Source organism: Ahaetulla prasina, chromosome 5, assembly GCF_028640845.1.
Source record: "Ahaetulla prasina isolate Xishuangbanna chromosome 5, ASM2864084v1, whole genome shotgun sequence".
NCBI lineage: Eukaryota > Metazoa > Chordata > Lepidosauria > Squamata > Colubridae > Ahaetulla > Ahaetulla prasina.
In genome coordinates, this window is record NC_080543.1 from 120,690,591 (window position 1) to 120,708,103 (window position 17,513).

The following is a 17,513-nucleotide window of genomic DNA, read 5'->3' on the forward strand; positions in this document are numbered from 1 at the left end:
AAAATAGATAATAAAAATAAAATAAAATAATGAAATAAAACAAAACAGTAAAATAATAAAATAGTAATAAAATGAAATAAAATAGTAATGAAATAAACTAGTAAAATAAAAAATAAAATCGTAAAATAAAAAATAAAACAAAACAGTAAAATAAAATAAAACAATTAAAACAATCAAATAAAAGCACCTAGACAGTCACTTATTTAACTAAACGAACTGTCGTATCGTATTGTATTTTACTGTTTTGTTTTATTTTTTTATTTTACTATTTTATTTTATTTTTTATTTTACTATTTTATTTTATTACTATTTTATTTCATTACTATTTTATTTTATTATTCTTTATTCTTTATTATTATTATTATTTTATATTACTATTTTACTGTTTTGTTTTATTTTATATTTTATTTTTTTATGTTTAAAACGGCGAGCGAGAAGGACCATCTCGCTTAAAAGAATCGCGCGTTCTCGCGCCTGAGCGGACTCCTGTTACTCGGCTCCGCCCCTTCCTCCTCCTCCTCTCCTCCTCCGAGGTGGAGAGTTCTGCAAAAAAACCAAAAAAAAAAAAAGCGTTCCCTTCCCTCCACGGAAGGAAGGAAGTTTGGCCTCGGCGGCTTGCCGTACGCGAAGCCTTTAAGCAGCGTGAGAGTTGGAAGAGCGAGGGTTCCCTTTTCCGTTCCCTGCTGCGGCGCTTGCAGCTGGTGGGTTGGAACTTTCACGCTCGCGGGATTCGAAACGTCACAATGGCTCAGAACGTTCAGAGTGTTACATTGTCTCTCACGCTGCCCATCACTTGCCACATTTGCTTGGGAAAGGTAAACGCCAGCCTCGCCTTTGGGCTGATTACAAAGGGACCGCGCGGAGTGGGAAACGTGTCCGGCGCCGACGCCACTCCCTTGGAAAATGCGCGTGGGACGCAGAAAAGCCCCCGGTTGGGCAAAGCGCTTTTCTTTTCTTTTCTTCATTCCACGCGTTCTTTCTTCTCTCTCCTTCCTTTTCTCTTAAAAAAAACAAAAAACACCCGCCGCGTGGCTTGAATGGGCGATTCTTTCGGAATCCAAGCTTTGTCCTCGCTTTGAAACGAGGCTCGCCGAAAAGCTCAGCGAGGCTGCGGTGGCTTTTAGAGAGACAGGACGAGGAAGGCCTTAAATTAGGTGGAAGAATGGCAGGGGAGCAAAACCGGGTTTTTGTTGTTGTTTTTTTGCTGTCGGGGAAGCTGCATTTCCGCTTTCCAAACGGACTTTCAATGGCCGGCTTTCCGAATAAATAATAATAATAGTACTACTACTAATAATAATCTTAAGAAGGTACTTGGTTGATACCTGGGACGCTGGTGTCAACCATTAGCACCAGTCAATGGTATTTGTGACACATTTTTAAATGATCAGTTGACTTGAGTTTCATGTTTAATGAATAAAGCAGATAATAATAATAATTGGTTGATACCTAGGACCCTGGCAGCAACCCCTATCAACCGTTAATGCCAATCAATCGTATTTGTGACACGTTTTAAAACGATCAGTTGATTGAGTTTCATGTTTAATGAATAAAGTAGATTTATTATTATTATTATTATTATTATTATTATTATTATTATTATTATTATTATTATTATTATTATTATTATTATTATTATTATTGGTTGATACCTAGGTCTCTGGCAGCAACCCCTATTAACCATTAGCACCAGTCAATGGTATTTGTGATACATTTTTAAGTGATCAGTTGACTGAGTTTCATGTTTAATGAATAAAATAAATAATAATATTATTAATACTTGGTTATACCTAGGACGCTGGTAGCAACCTGTATCAATCATTAGCACCAGTCAATGGTATTCATGATACATTTTTAAATGCTTAGTTGACTGAGTTTCATGTTTAATGAATAAAAGATAATAATAACAATAATAACAATATTAGATTGATACCGAGGATGCTGGCAGCAACCCGTATCAACCATTAGCACCAGTCAATGGTATTTGTGAAACATTTTTAAATGAACAGTTGACTAAATTCATGTTTAATGAATAAAAGAGATAATAGAATAATAAATAATAGGTCGATACCTAGGATGCTGGCAGCAACCTGTATCAACCACCAGCGCCAGTCAGTAATAATTGTGATACATTTTTAAATGTTCAGGTGACTGACTTTCATGCTTAATGAATAAAAGTATAATAATAATATCATTCTTGCTGCCATGCAAATGTAGCAGAGCTTCAAGAAAATCCCTGGCAAGGAAAAAAGACAGAACTGGACAAAAGATTTGAATGACTGATTGATTGATTGATTGATTTTTATTTGTCACAACAATATACATAAGCATCACACAAAAGATTATATAGTATATAAACATATATATGAGGAAATATAAGGAGGTATAAGCATATATATATATATGCTTATACATATATATATATATGTTTTCTGAGGTTTTCGCGGGTGTTTGTATGTAGATCTTTGGTTATTCGGGTTTTCTCCCACGTAAAATTGGAAGTGTCTTGGCGATGTTTCGATGAAGTCTCATTCGTCATCTTCAGGCTTCAGCTTCGTGCTTCCAATTTCCAAGACACTTCCAATTTTACGCGGGAGAAAACCCGAATAACCAAAGACCTACATACAAACACCCGCGAAAACCTCAGAAAACAAATATATATATATATATATATATGAAGAAAAAAAGAGAAACAATAGGATAGGAATGGTAGGCACGTTTGTGCTCTTATGCACGCCCCTTAGATTTCCTCTCTCTCTCTCTCTCTCCCCTCTCCCTTCTCCTTCTCTCCTTCTTGTATGTTTCCTTTTTGGGTGTCGGAAGATTCATGCTTTTCAATTAGAGTTGTCGTTTTTTGTCAGTAGTTGTGAGTAAAACCCGTTTGGGGGTTTGGTTTGCTGCTTAATTGACGTTGGGGGGGGCTGAATAACAGAGAGCCGCCATCTTATTGCTAAACCATACAGGTAGTCCTTGGCTTACGACCAGAATTGAGCCCAAAATGTCTGTCTATGTCTGTTGTTGAGCGAGACATTGGTTCAGGGAGCATTGCCCCGTTTTGCCATGGTTAAGTGAATTGCAGTTGTTAAATTTAGAAAGCCGGTTGTTAAGTGATGAACCTGGCCTTCCCCATTGACTTCGCTTGTCAGGAAGTCCTTAAAAAAAGGGGAATCGCAGGATTCCTGGACACGGCGACCGTCGTAACTATGAACCAGTTGCCAAGTCTGTCAAATTTTGAATCACGTGGCCATGGAGATGCTGCAAAATTTGTAACTGAGCAAAAATGGTTGCAAGTCCCCTCTTTCCCCCCCCCCCCAGTGCTGTCGTAACTTGGGACGGTCACTAAATGAACTGTCTTAAATCGAGGTCTACCTGTACGGCTTGCTGAAAGACTCCTCTTCATCTGCAGGTTGTGTTGAAGCTTATTGGGTTTTCGCTCACTTACCTTCTTCTAAGGTCAAAGAGCTTTAAAAGGTTTGAAGGTCAGAAATTGTAAACTGGTTGTGACAGCTGAGCTACAGTGATTTTGGATCTGTATTATTTCCTACTTTTTTCTCTGATTTGTGGTGGCTTTCCGCTGTCCTTATCCTTCTGCATTTGTTAGATTTGTGTGGTGTCCGGTTTTTCCCCTAGGACAATAATGTGACTGTCATGGCCCATGGACTTTCTTCCTCCCCCCCCCCCCCCCAGAATTGGGGACTGTTCTCCTGATGGCCCGGTCCATTATTGAGTTCTCCCTCTTGAATTTGGCTTCTAAGGAATTGTTTTAGTGGTAGGCTCTTGCAAAAAAGGTAAATTAAGGTTGCCCAGAGTTTGGTGCTCATCTCCAGTTCTTGGCCACACCGGAGCCAGTGTGGTCCGAAGACATTTTCTGTAGACATGTGTGGCTAGCATGGCTAAACACCAAAGATGCACAGAACTCTGTTACCTTCCCACCGATGTGGTACTTGTTCATCTACTTGCATTTGCATGCTTTCAGAACTGCCTAGGAGGACAGGAGATGAGGCAAGAACGGGAGCTTACCCGGTTGCACAGTGCTCAGGTTCTTGAACCCGAGCTGTCAGCTTTACAGTGTCTTTAGATACTGAGCCATCGCTCCACAATGCAATCACTTGGCAGTGATGATGTATTTTCTCATCTGTTTCATTTCCTCATAAAGATATTAACTGTAAATACGTTTTTCTTCACTTTCTCTGTACAAGGAGCACTTAAAGATGTAATAAAAACAAATAGCAATAGCACTTAGACTTATGTACCGCTTCACAGTCCTTTACAGCCCTCTCTAAGCAGTTTACAGAGTCAGCCTATTTCCCCCAACAGTCTGGGTCCTCATTTTACCAACCTCGGAAGGATGGAAGGCTGAGTCAACTTTGAGCATTTGAGAATCGAACTGCTGCCAGTTGGCAGAATTAGCCTGCAATACTGCATTCTAACCACTGGGCCACTACGGCACAGCCTATATAAATTTGAATAAAAATGCATATGTTAAAAAATGGATAATAAAAGCGGAGGTATCTAATGCAAATGTACGTTTATGTAAATGTAGATGGTGCAGATTATTATCTACATAGACTTAATGTACGTGTAGATTTAGCTTTGCAATGACATTTTTGCTTCCCTCCCATCCCTGATGACGTTGTCCTTCAATGATGATAAGCTTAGTCGGTATGATAAAGATCAAACTCACGAAATGGATATTTCTAAATTAATGCATAAATAAGATGATCAGGCTCCAAGATGTAAAGACAAGGACCACTGACACAATCTTGTTTGGCTTCTGTATCTTTGATTCGATTTTCAATTACCTCTTTCTCACTTCTGCCTTTATATATTATCTGAGTCAATCTTGAGCCGTTGAGAATCGAACTGTAGGCAGCCGGCAGTCAGCAGAAGTAATCCGCAGTACTGCATTCTAACCATGCACCACCACGGCTTATATGCCTAAAAAAATGTCAAAATAGTATTAATACCTACTAATGGTCTGATGGGCTAGTACGGGTAGCCCTCACCTTACAAGTATTCATTTAGTGACCATTCAAAGTGGCAACAGTGCTAAAAAAAAATGACGACCGTTTTTCATACTTATGACTTGCAGCATTCCCCAGGGTCACGTGATCAGAATTCAAGATGCTTGGCAATTGACTTGTCTTTATGACGGTTGCAGGCTCATACGATTCCTCCTTTGGCGACCTTTTGACAAGCAAAGTCAATAGGGAAGCCAGATTTACTTAACAACCGACTAACTAAACAACTATAATAACTAACTTAACAATTGCAGTGATCCACTTAACTGAAGCAAAAAAAAAAAAAGTGGCAAACAGAAATTTTGGGCTCTGTTGTGTTGTAAGTTGAGGACTAGCTGTGCAGTTTTTACTGTTGCCTGATTTGGCAGCGATGAAGTCTATTTCTCCTTAGAAAGGAGCTGGCCTCTAAGGAAGACTGGAGACAAGTTTCTCAACCTTGGCAAGCTGAAAATATGTGGACTTCAACTCCCAGAATATCGCAGCCAATATTTGGGCTATAGAACAGTGACCTGGCTCATACAAGAGGAAGTGGATTTTCAGTTATCCTGAACTTTTAAAAGCAGAGCTAACAGGAAGCGTCTGTCATTTAACCCTAGCTGCGTACATGTACAGTGGATTCCAATCTGGCCAACATACCTGCATATTTTGAATACTTTTTGGTGACAATTTCATCACAGTGGGAGTTACCGTAATCTGGAGATAAACACATAATTATTATTATTAAATGTATTATCCTGCCTTCTTGGAGCTTAGGGCAATATATATTTATTTTATTTATTTATTTATTTTTCAAATTTATATACCGCCCTATCTCCCTAGGGACTCAGGGCGGTTCACAGGCAGTTAAAATACATATAAATACAAATTAAAAAACAATTAAAATTGTAAATTTTGTAAAATATAAATGTAAATGTAAATATATGTGTATGTGTGTGTGTGTAGGTCTTTGGTTATTCGGGTTTTCTCCTGCGTAAAATGGGAAGTGTCTTGGCGACGTTTCGGCGAAGTCTCATTCGTCATCTTCAGGCTTCAACTTCGTGCTTCTGGGAGCAATGTGTTATATGGGAGCAATGACTCGTTGCTCCCATATAACACCCCTCCTGTGCAGGCTGCACTGGCTTCCAGTGGTCTTTCGGGTACAATTCAAGGTGTTGGTTACTACCTTTAAAGCGCTCCATGGCGTAGGACCGGGTTATTTACGGGACCGCCTGCTGCTACCGGCGGCCTCCCATCGACCAGTGCGCTCCTATAGGGAAGGTCTCCTCAGGGTGCCGTCGACCAGACAATGTCGGCTGGTGACCCCCAGGGGGAGGGCCTTCTCTGTGGGGGCACCAACCCTCTGGAATGAGCTACCACCGGGTATTCGCCACTCCCTGATCTCCAGACCTTTAGACACGAGCTGAAAACATTTTTATTTCATCGCGCAGGATTGGCCTAAAGGTTTTAAATGGGGTTTTTATTGGTTTTAAATGGTCCAGCCAACTTTGAATTTTTGCTTTTAAATTGGTTTTAACTTTTATATTGATTGTTTTATTTTGGCTGTAAACTGCCCTGAGTCCTTCGGGAGAAAGGCGGTATAGAAATTTAAATAATAAATAAAATAAATAAAATAAATAAATAAATATGTGTGTGTGTGCGCGGGCGGGCGGTGCTCATCTCTATTTCAAACCGAAGAGCCAGCGCTGTCCAAAGACTTCTCCGTGGTTATGTGGCTGTCATGACTAAATGCCAAAGGCACAGGGAACGCTGTTACCTTCCCACCAAAGGTGGGCCCTAGTTTTCTACTTGCATTTTTTTACGTGCTTTCGAACTGCTAGGTTGGCAGAAGCTGGAACAAGTAACGGGAGCTCACCCCGTTACGCGGCACTAGGGATTCGAACCGCTGAACTGCCGACCTGTCGATCGACAAGCTTAGCATCTTAGTTACTGAGCCACCATGTCCCATTAGATAGATAGATAGATAGATAGATAGATAGATAGATAGATAGATAGATAGATAGATAGATAGATAGATAGATAGATAGAGGGGAGAAGGGAGATAGATAGATATAGTTATATATAGCATCCATATATATTTATATGGATCCATATATATCTATTAAGATGCTCTTAATTTTATCCCCGGCCCAATAAAGTAGATTGAGTTTAGAGAGAGAAAACTGGCCACAAATCAAGTTAATTCCATGGTCAAATGGGTTTAAATATGCTTCTTTGTCATCTCGGTGCAAAAATTCAAGCCTTACTTTATTAAAACATTGGTCCTGTGCTATGAATGTGTTCGTTTTCAAGAAAGAAGGCAAAAAGACTAATCAAATCTTTATTATAGTCATAGACCAGCATAAGCATTTTCATTATGGTTCTCTCCCACAGCGAGAATAAGATTAACAAACTCCTAACTTTGCACCTGAATGCACAGAGTAGCAGTTTGTTTGCTTTATATTCTATATATAGGAAATTGGATGACGTATGGGTGGCATTAGTTTAATATTGGCAATTATATGTGGGGTTGGGTCATTGTGTAGCATATTTCTTTTTTCCCGACTTGTTTAGAGTATAATTTAAGGACAAAGATTTATTGGTTTAGCTCAAAAAAATGGGCAGATGTTAGGCAGGAATCTTTAAGTGACTTTCAGTTTATATTCTATATAGGATATAGGCTGGAGTATGGATGGTGTTAGTTTAATATTGGCAATTATATGTGAGGTTGGGTCATTGTGTAACATTTCTTTTTTTCAGACTTGTTTGGAGTATAATTTAAGGACAAATATGTATTGGTTTTAGAAGGGTGGCTCAGTGGCTAAAACATTGAGCTTGTCGATCAAAAGGTTGTCAGTTCAGCGGTTCGAATCCCTAGTGCCGCGTAACAGGGTGAGCTCCCGTGACTTGTCCCAGCTTCTGCCAACCTAGCAGTTCGAAAGCCCGTAAAAAATGCAAGTAGAAAAATAGGGACCATCTTGGTGGGAAGGTAACAGCATTCCGTGCGCCTTTGGCGTTTAGTCATGCCGGTCACATGACCACAGAGACATCTTCGGACAGCGCTGGCTCTTCGGCTTTGAAACGGAGATGAGCACCACCCCCTAGAGTTGGGAACGACTAGCACATATGTGAGAGGGGAACCTTTATTTTTATGTATTGGTTTAGCTCAAAAATAGGCAGACATTAGACAGGAATCTTTAAGTGACTTTCAGTTTATATTCTATATGGGAAATAGGCTGAAGTATGGATGGTGTTAGTTTAATATTGGCAATTACATGTGGAGTTGGGTCATCGTTGCGTAACATTACATTTCTTTTTTTTTTCCCCAGACTTGTTTGAAGTATCATTTAAGGACAAACATGATGTATTGGTTTAGCTCAGGAATGGCTCATAATGTTAAGATAGCACTCTGTAGGTAATTTTCAGTTTGAAAAAGAAAACATGAATTGCTCATTTGAATGTAAAAAAATAATAATCCTCTTTCTGAAGAACAGGAGAAGAACTGGATGAATTTGTGGGTGGGGAAAAAAAATGACTGAAAAGAATCTCTGAATTAGGAATGCAGAGAGGGAGGGAGATGGGCAGGTTAAGAAATAAAGGTAAAGGTAAAGATTCCCCTCGAACATACGTGCTAGTCGTTCCCGACTGTAGGGGGCGGTGCTCATCTCCGTTACAAAGCCGAAGAGCCAGCGCTGTCCGAAGACGTCTCCGTGGTCATGTGGCCGGCATGACTCAACGCCAAAGGCGCACGGAACACTGTTACCTTCCCACCAAAGGTGGTCCCTATTTTTTCTACTTGCATTTTTACGTGCTTTCGAAACTGCTAGGTTGGCAGAAGCTGGGACAAGTAATGGGAGCTCACCCCGTTACACGGCAGCACTAGGGATTCGAACCACTGAGCTGCCGACTTTTCGATCGACAAGCTCAATGTCCTAGCCCCTGAGTAAATAAAGAAAATGCATTTGGAGATGTGTAAGTCGTAAGCCGGTGACTAATTGGAAGTTTCTCCCGATAGAAGGAAGTCTTATAATTTTGTCAGGGGGAAAAAAAAAACCCTGGATGTAAGCCATTGGTGTTCTTGAAGAGACACGCCGCATAGTTTCCAAAACGTCTTTATGAAACGGAAGCAAGCTTGTTGTTTTATTTATCCCTCTACCTAGAAAATGAAAAGTGAAAGTAGTGTAGGTAGTTCTCGACTTACAACCCATTCACTGAGTGACTATTTTTGAAGTCACAATTGAACCTCAACTGAGTTGAAGAAGTCTCTTTAAAATTAATAGAGGAGAATATTTTATATATCGAGGTTGACTTGAGGGGTTCTTGCTGCTTTCTGAGCTTGGTGGTTTTCTCACAGATGTTTCATTACCAAACTAGGTAACATCACCAGTGCGCCTTGTTTGGGTAATGTTAGCTAGTTCAGGTAATTTAGGCATAGTTTCTGAAACGGAAGCAAGCTTGTTGTTTATTTACCCCTCTACCTAGAAAATGAAAAGCAGTACACGTAGTTCTCAAGGTACAGCCATTCACCGAGTGACTGTTTGAAGTTACAATTGAACTGAAGTTACAATTGAACTTCAACTGAGTTGAAAAAGTCTCTTTAAAATGGATAAGAGGAGAATATATATATGTCGAGATTGATGTGAGGGGTTCTTGCTGCTTTCTGAGCTATCTGACTTTTCATTACCAAACTAGGTAACATCATCAGTGTGCCTTGTTTGGGAAATGTTACCTAGTTTAGGTAATGAAACATCTGCGAGAAAACCACCAAGCTCAGAAAGTCCCAAGAACCCCTCATGTCAACCTCAACATACAAATATTCTCTATCAGTTTAAAAGAGAAACCACCAACCAAATTAGTGGAGAAGGTGAAATTAACTGCTTTAATTAGAGACAAACTCTAGTTGGACTAGACAGCTTTATAAGAGAGTAGAAACCGTTTGTGGAGTTTCTACGTCTTAAATATAATAACAGAGGGCTAACAGAGGGATTTGAAGATTAGTGTAATGTTTAGCTCAACCTGTTGACTGCTTTTTCTTTTTTTTTTTCATGTGTGTGCATGTGTGTGTGTGTAGGTCTTGGCATATTCGGGTCTTTTCCCGTGTAAGGTTGAGAGTATCTTGGCGACGTTTCAACGAGGTCTCACTCATCATCTTCAGGCTGGTGCTTTCGGCTTCGTGCTTGTGTGAGCAAAGCGTGGTCGGAGCTGCGTGTGAGCAAAGCGTGGTCGAAATGTCGCCAAGATACTCTCAACCTTACACAGGAAAAGACCCGAATATGCCAAGACCTATATACCTATACCCGTGAAAACCTACGAAAATTTATATATATATACATACATATACATATACATACATACACACATACATACATACATATATATATATATATATATATATATATATATATATATATATATATATATATATATTTTCTGAGGTTTTCGCGGGTGTTTGTATGTAGGTCTTTGGTTATTCGGGTTTTCTCCCGCGTAAAATTGGAAGTGTCTTGGTGACGTTTCGACGAAGTCTCATTCGTCATCTTCAGGCTTCAGCTTCGTGCTTCTGGGAGCAATGTGTCATTGCAGCTGTTTCTTTCTTTTTAACTGCTAGTGGAGGTTTGGGTCTGCTTTCTGGGTGGATGTGTAGTGGTGACATCCTTTGTGGACCTCGTGAGTGTGGGTCTGGTGTCATTCCTCGTGTTAGGGACTCGTTTGTCAATAAGGGCGGGTTTCCAAATGGCTGGTAGGCGGGAGGTATCATCTAATTTAATTGACTTTAAAAAGTCCCTAATACGAGGAATGACACCATTCCCACACTCACGAGGTCCACACAGGATGTCACCACCACACATCCACCCAGAAAGCAGACCCAAACCCACACTGATCATGAAGCACGACCAAGGACCAGAAGCCAGACCGCAGCTGCAACATTAGCCATTTCAAACCCCTCCAATCCATACATGCAGCAGACAGACACCCACTATGAAGATGTAGCACGACCACAAACATGAAGCCAAACAACAGCAATGCAGCTCACCAGCTCAAATCCCCCTGCAACTCAGACTAATCTGAGCACAACCAAGCCCCCACCCAAACAGGACACACCCCCATCCAATCAGAGCACAAAAAAACCCCCATCCAATCAGAGCACAGCCAAGCTCCCACCCAATCAGTTCAAACCCCCACTAGCAGTTAAAAGGAAGAAACAGCTGCAATCACACATTGCTCCCAGAAGCACGAAGCTGAAGCCTGAAGGTGACGAATGAGACTTCGTCGAAACGTCGCCAAGACACTTCCAATTTTACGTGGGAAAAAACCCGAATAACGAAAGACAGACAGACAGACAGATAGACAGACAGACATATATATATATATATATATATAAAATAAATATAAACACACTATCATCTCTTTCTCTCTGCCCCCTCTATATAGCTATCTAGGTATCATCTCTCTCTCTCTCTCTCTCTCTCTCTCATCTCTCTATGTTTGTCTGTCCACACATACACACACACACACATTGTTTGTGTGTGTGTGTGTGCGTGTGTAAAAGGGGAGGAGAATTTATTGCTTTTCCTTTTCTTTCAGCACTCAGCCAGGTTGGATCTTACAAGTTAAATGTTAAATCCAATCAACCACTTTTTTCTTCTTCTTTTTTTGTACGCTGTTTTTTTCTTTGTTGCTGTTAGGGTTGAACATGTGTTTTTGCTCTGTTTCATTTTGTTCGTTTTACTGTTCTGTATTTTATTCTCTATGATAGTGTTGGCAAACCTTTTCAGCGCCAAGTGCCAAAACGGGAGCGCGCGCGTGTACCAGAAACCGGAAGAGCAGGCTCCCGGTGCGCATGCATGCACAGGGAAGATGATCTTTCAGTTTGCGGTATGCATCCTGGTCTTTTGGCATACATGCGTGAAGACCATCTGGCTGGCACGCATGTGCATGCTGGGAAGAGATCTTCTGGTTTCTGGTGTGCACATGCATCTCAGCCACCTGGTCTTCCAGTTTCTGGTGTGCAAAGACCAGCTGGCTGGAGCGCATGCGCATGCCGGAAACAGAAAGATTGTCTTTCTGACATGCACATGCACACCGGGAGCCTGCTCTTCCGGTTTTCAGCACACATGCACGCATGAAGACCAGCTGGCTGGCATGCCGGAACCCGAAAAAGCAACAGGCGACGGCTCATGTGCCCAGAAAGATGGCTCTGCGTGCCCCTTCTGGCACACATGCCATAGGTTTGCCATCACGGCTTTATGATAAAACAATTTCAAAAAAAGAAAAAGAAAAGAAAACCCACCAAGCTCAGAGAGCACCAAGGACTCCAAACTGCTTGATTTACGTGCAATCCTGAGGAATGATCGTGCATTCTTATTTCACATTTGTGAAATTGTTAGCGACTCAATGCATGTTATAATATCCAGGTGAACTCAAAAAGACCCAAGGCTTCTAGGTATAGGTAGTCCTCGACTTACGACTGCAATTGAACCCCCAATTTTTGTTGCTAAGCGAGATCACTGTTAAGTGACGTTTGCCCCATGTTACAACCTTCCTTGCCCCCGTTGTTAAACGAATCGCAATTGTTAAGTTAGTAACGCGGTTGTTAAGTGAATCTGACTTCTTTGCTGACTTTGCTTATCCGAAGGTCGCAAAAGGGGCTCACGTGACCCCCCCCCAAGGGCACTGCAGCTGTCCTGAGTACATGCCAGTTGCCAAATGTCTGAATTTGGATCGCGCAAACGCTTATAGGTGTGAAAACTGGTCCTAAGTCCCCTTGTTTTCAGTGCTGCTCTAATTTTGGTCACCAAATGCAGGGTTGTAAGTTGAGAACGGCCTGTAGTCCACTGTCCAAATGTTAAGCTGACCCAGGAGTGCTTTAGCTTCAGTAAGATTGCTCTACCTTTTAAGCCATGGCTTATTTTGCTTCAGGTGAAAGTTCTCCACCTGGATTTCATAAATGATCTGCGCCGAAAATCAGCCTTGAAGTTGTCAGGGCCTTTTCTCTGCTAGTGAATTACCGTATCGATTTCTGACTCTTGCGTCAGATTTGAATGGAAATAGAATTGCCACTTTTTTTTCCCTCTCTCTCTCCCCTATGTCATCCAATCAATGGGGGGCGGGGGAAGCAAATCGCTTCCAGCTTTCCGCATATTTTTTTTTTCTATTTAGGTGTGATAAACAGAATTCAAGTCACACAAGGGTTGTGAAGTTTGTAAAACTGGTTCCTTGGGTTGTGCTGTGCCAATTGGCTGTATCGACAATCCCCTTGACTTTGAAGGGATCCCCTCCTCCAAGCCTTTAATGCGTAGGTAGAGCAGGGGTCTCTAACCTTGGTCCCTTTAAGACTTGTGGACTTCAACTCCCAGAGTTCCTCAGCCAGCTTTGCTGGCTGAGGGACTCTGGGAGTTGAAGTCCACAAGTCTTAAAGGGACCAAGGTTGGAGATCCCTGAGGTAGATAACGGATTACTTTTTTGCCATCAAGATAGATCACTGTGTATAGATAGTTCTTGACTTACAGCCGTTTATTTAGTGACCAAAGTGAAAACAGCAGTGAAAAATGACTTCTGATAGTTCTGACTTCACACTTACGACCCTTGTAGCATCCCCACGGTCACATGATCAAAATTCAAATGTTTGGTGACTGATGTCAACCCTGAAGCTGACCTGACCGAGGACATTTTAAGGCTTCTGTGTTTCCACACTGGAGATGAGGCAGGGGTGAAATGCTCCCGGTTCGGACCGGATTGTTCGATCCGGTAGCGATGGCGGCAGGTGGTTCGGAGAACCGGTAGCAAAAATCCCCATGCCCAACTGAGCCGCGCAATCATCAGAGGTTTTGTTTTTAACTTTTAAAAGCATTTTTTCTTCGGCCAAAAAAATGCTTTTAAAAGTAAAAAAAAAAGCCTCTGACGATCGCGCGGCTCAGCTGGGATCGTCAGAGCCTTTTAAAAGCATTTTTTACAACCTCTTTGGCTGAAGAGGTTGTAGAAAAAATGCTTTAAAAGTTTTTTTTAAAAAGTTGGCCACGCCCACCTAGTCAAAGCCACGCCCACAGAACCAGTAGTAACAATTTTTCCATTTCACCACTGAGCTGAGGGATAGGGAAGGAGAAATGAAGATAGCTGGAATTTGTAGCCAAAACAAAATACTTCCTCCTGGGAACCAAGGACATTCCCAGAGGTGGCCAGAGAGAGGAGGAGGAGTGAAGTTACCAGGCAACCGGATGACACCTTGATTGGACCATGTGACTGACTGTTTGGGGAAGGAGGCAAGCTTTTACTTTTAATTAGGTGAAAACCGCAAGAATAATCATAGTCGGTTTTCACCAGCCTGCGCCAATATGATATATCCAATAAAACTATTCTTTTCGGAATTTACCTGCCTCCGAGTTCTATTTACTATGGGTGTATTACTTGGAACCCTGACAACTGGTTCATATTTATGACGGTTTCAGTCTTTTGGAAGTCACGTGATCCCCTTTTTGCGACCTTCTGACAAGCAAAGTCAGTGAGGGGGAACCAGATTCGCTTAACAATCACGTTACTAACTGAACAACAGCAGTGATTCACTTAACAACAGAGGCCGGCAAAATTAACTGTCTCACTTAGCAACAGAAATTTTGGGCTCATTGGCGGTCGTACGTTGAGAACGTACCTGTACACATAGGACAGGGGTGTCCAAATTTGACAATTTTAAAACTTCTGGACTTCAACAGCGTGGCTGGCTAAGGAATTCTGGAAGCTGAAGTCCACAAGTCTTAAAAGTTGCCAAGTTTGGAAACCTTTGACGTAAGGCATCGTAAGTGGTTGTATAAAAGCTAATAACCAAGTTCAATCCTGGTTAGTGATTGGATGTGGAAGTACCTGAGAAGTTCTCAGAAGACAGCAACAAAAACCTCATGGAAGTAAGACACTTTGGAGTCAGCTTAAAGGCAATTTGACTTTGAGAGCAGGAGACCACAACACTTGAGACATTAGAGTTGTGTTTAATTTCGTTTTGCATCTTCAATCTGCTGGAAAGGAGGACAATTTAGCAGCAAAAGAAAAAAGGGAAGATTTGGGGGATTAAAAGTAACTTTAGAGACCACAAGAAATGCTTTTTATAGAGGGCAAGAGTCATTAAGCAATGCAGAGTCGTCCCCCCCCCGAAATTCTGAATCCCAAAAGCTTCTGCAGGATTTTCAATTAAAGAGAAATCTTATTAGTAATGTCCTTCAAAAAGTTATTTTTCTAAACTCTTAGTTCGCTCTTTGAGGAAAATACATAAGCATCTTGTTAAGTTACAAAGCGTTTAAAATCTAATTCTCCGTGGTCCGATGAATTTTATCTTACACAGAATTGCATACTGTACTATACTGTACTATACTATAAAGATAGTTATGTTCCTTGAATTGGGAACATCTCAGCAGGATTAATAAAAACTTTTTTTGCCCTTTAAGGAAAGCTCTGATTTTTGATTTTTTGATTTTTTTGGCCTAGAGGGAGAAAGAGCGAATCCTTCGGTATGGCTAAAATTGGGAGTTTATTGATTTTTATCTTCTTTCTGGATCCTTTGTCTTAGGTTTTATGCAAAAAAATAATAATTCCAATATAGCACAAGGAAACTTAATTGCCTGTTTACTTACTTGAATAGGCAGGTAATCAAATTTTATTGTAACACTTTATTGTGTATTGGAGCAATGACTATACTTCCATTATCTAGCTATCGTTAAACCTGAAAAGACAGAGGGCAGATGAAATTTATATTTGCTAAATCTGGAGCCAATTACTGGTGACCTGTTTGATAGGCTAATATAGGTAGTCCTTGATTTACAACAGTTTGTTTAGTGACCATTTAGAGTTACAGCAGCACTGGAAAAAATGTGATTTATGACTGCTTTTCACACTTACAACCGGTTCGTTGCGGTCTCTTTGTGGTCACGTGATCAAAATTCAGAAGTATCCCCATGGCCATGTGGTCAAAATTCAGACATTTGGCAACTGACTCATAGTTACGACGATTGCAGTGTCCCCGGAGGTGTGTGTGTGTGTCATGTGATCACCTTTGGCAACCTTCTGAAAATCAAAGCCAAAGAAGAAACCAGATTCACTTAACAGCAGAGGTCTTGGTAACTTTAAGATATGTGGACTTCCAACTCAGAGAATCCCTCAGCTAGCCATGCTGACTGGGGAATTCTGGGAGTTGAAGTTCACAACTCTTAGGTTGGCAGCTTCACCATTTCAGATAAATGGTTGTCCAGTCTTCTTAAAAACCTCCAGTGATGAAGCCTCCACAACTTCTGAAGGAAAAGCCGTTCTGACATTGTTCTGTCAGAAAAAATCTCCTTATTTCTAGATTGCTTCTTTCCTTGATTAGATTAGATTAGATTAGATTAGATTAGATTAGATTAGAATAGAATAGAATAGAATAGAATAGAATAGAATAGAATAGAATAGAATAGAATAGAATAGAATAGAATAGAATAGAATAGAATAGAATAACAGAGTTGGAAGGGACCTTGGAGGTCTTCTAGTCCAACTCCCTGCCTAAGCAGGAAACCCTACACCACTTCAAACAAATGGTTATCCGACATCTCCTTAAAAACTTCTGGTGCTGGAGCATTTACAACTTCTGGAGGCAAGTTGTTCCACTGATTAATTGTTCTAACTGTCAGGAAAATTCTCCTTAGTTCTAAATTGCTTCTCTCCTTGATTAGTTTCCATCCCTTGCTTCTTGTTCTCAGGTGCTTTGGAGAATAGCTTGACTCCCTCTTCTTTGTGGCAATTCCTGAAATATTGGAACACTGCTATCATGTCACCCCTAGTCCTTCTTTTCATCAAACTAGACATACCCAGTTCCTGCAACCGTTCTTTATATGTCTTAGCCTCCAGTCCCCTAATCATCTTTGTTGCTCTTCTCTGCACTCTTTCTAGAATCTCAACATCTTTTTTTAAATTGTGGCGACCAAAACTGGATGGTTTTGGATTAGTTTCCATCCATTGCTTCTTGTCCTGCCTTCTGGTGCTTTGGAGAATAGGTTGACTCCTTCTTCTTTGTGGCGACCCCTGAGATATTGGAGCACAAGCGACATGGAGATGGGTCGTGCCATTGCAAATGTTAGCTTCGTAGAGTTGTTTTCTGAGTTTATATTGAGTGGGGAGATTTAAAAAGACTGGGTGTGTGTGTAATTTCTGTATGTATATGTTTGAATAAAACAAAGGCTTAGATTGATTAGGAGCTTAATTTATAGGCGTTCCCAGAACATGTGAAGCCTTGTTTGGCTATTAGGGATTGAGTATTGAAATCCCAATCAGACATCCGCTGAGTTATTGTTGTGGTCCCCCAATAGCCTGCGGAGCTGACAATGGAGTCGGATACCGGTGAGGCTAAGGAAGAGCATGGGCCAATCCTGGAGGCTGGGGAAGGCCCGGATGAAGGCTCTGCATCGGAGGCAAAGGTGGGGCCAGGGCCATTGGGGAGTGAGGTGTGGACTCCAGAGCCTCCAGAGGCTGACAGTAGTGAGGCAGAGGAACAGGAGGAGCCTGTTG

At 41.1% G+C, this 17,513-nt stretch overlaps 1 protein-coding gene across 1 annotated transcript in view; it reads left to right on the forward strand.

Moving 5' to 3' along the window:
• The first annotated feature begins 647 nt into the window (after window positions 1-647).
• The window catches only part of OBI1 (ORC ubiquitin ligase 1), a 41,500-nt gene continuing 24,634 nt past the window's right edge, over window positions 648-17,513 (forward strand). Inside the window, exon 1 of the mRNA XM_058186015.1 lies at window positions 648-815. Coding sequence (XP_058041998.1) covers window positions 744-815 — 72 coding nt within the window. The 5' untranslated portion in view covers window positions 648-743. The remainder of the gene's footprint in view (window positions 816-17,513) is intronic.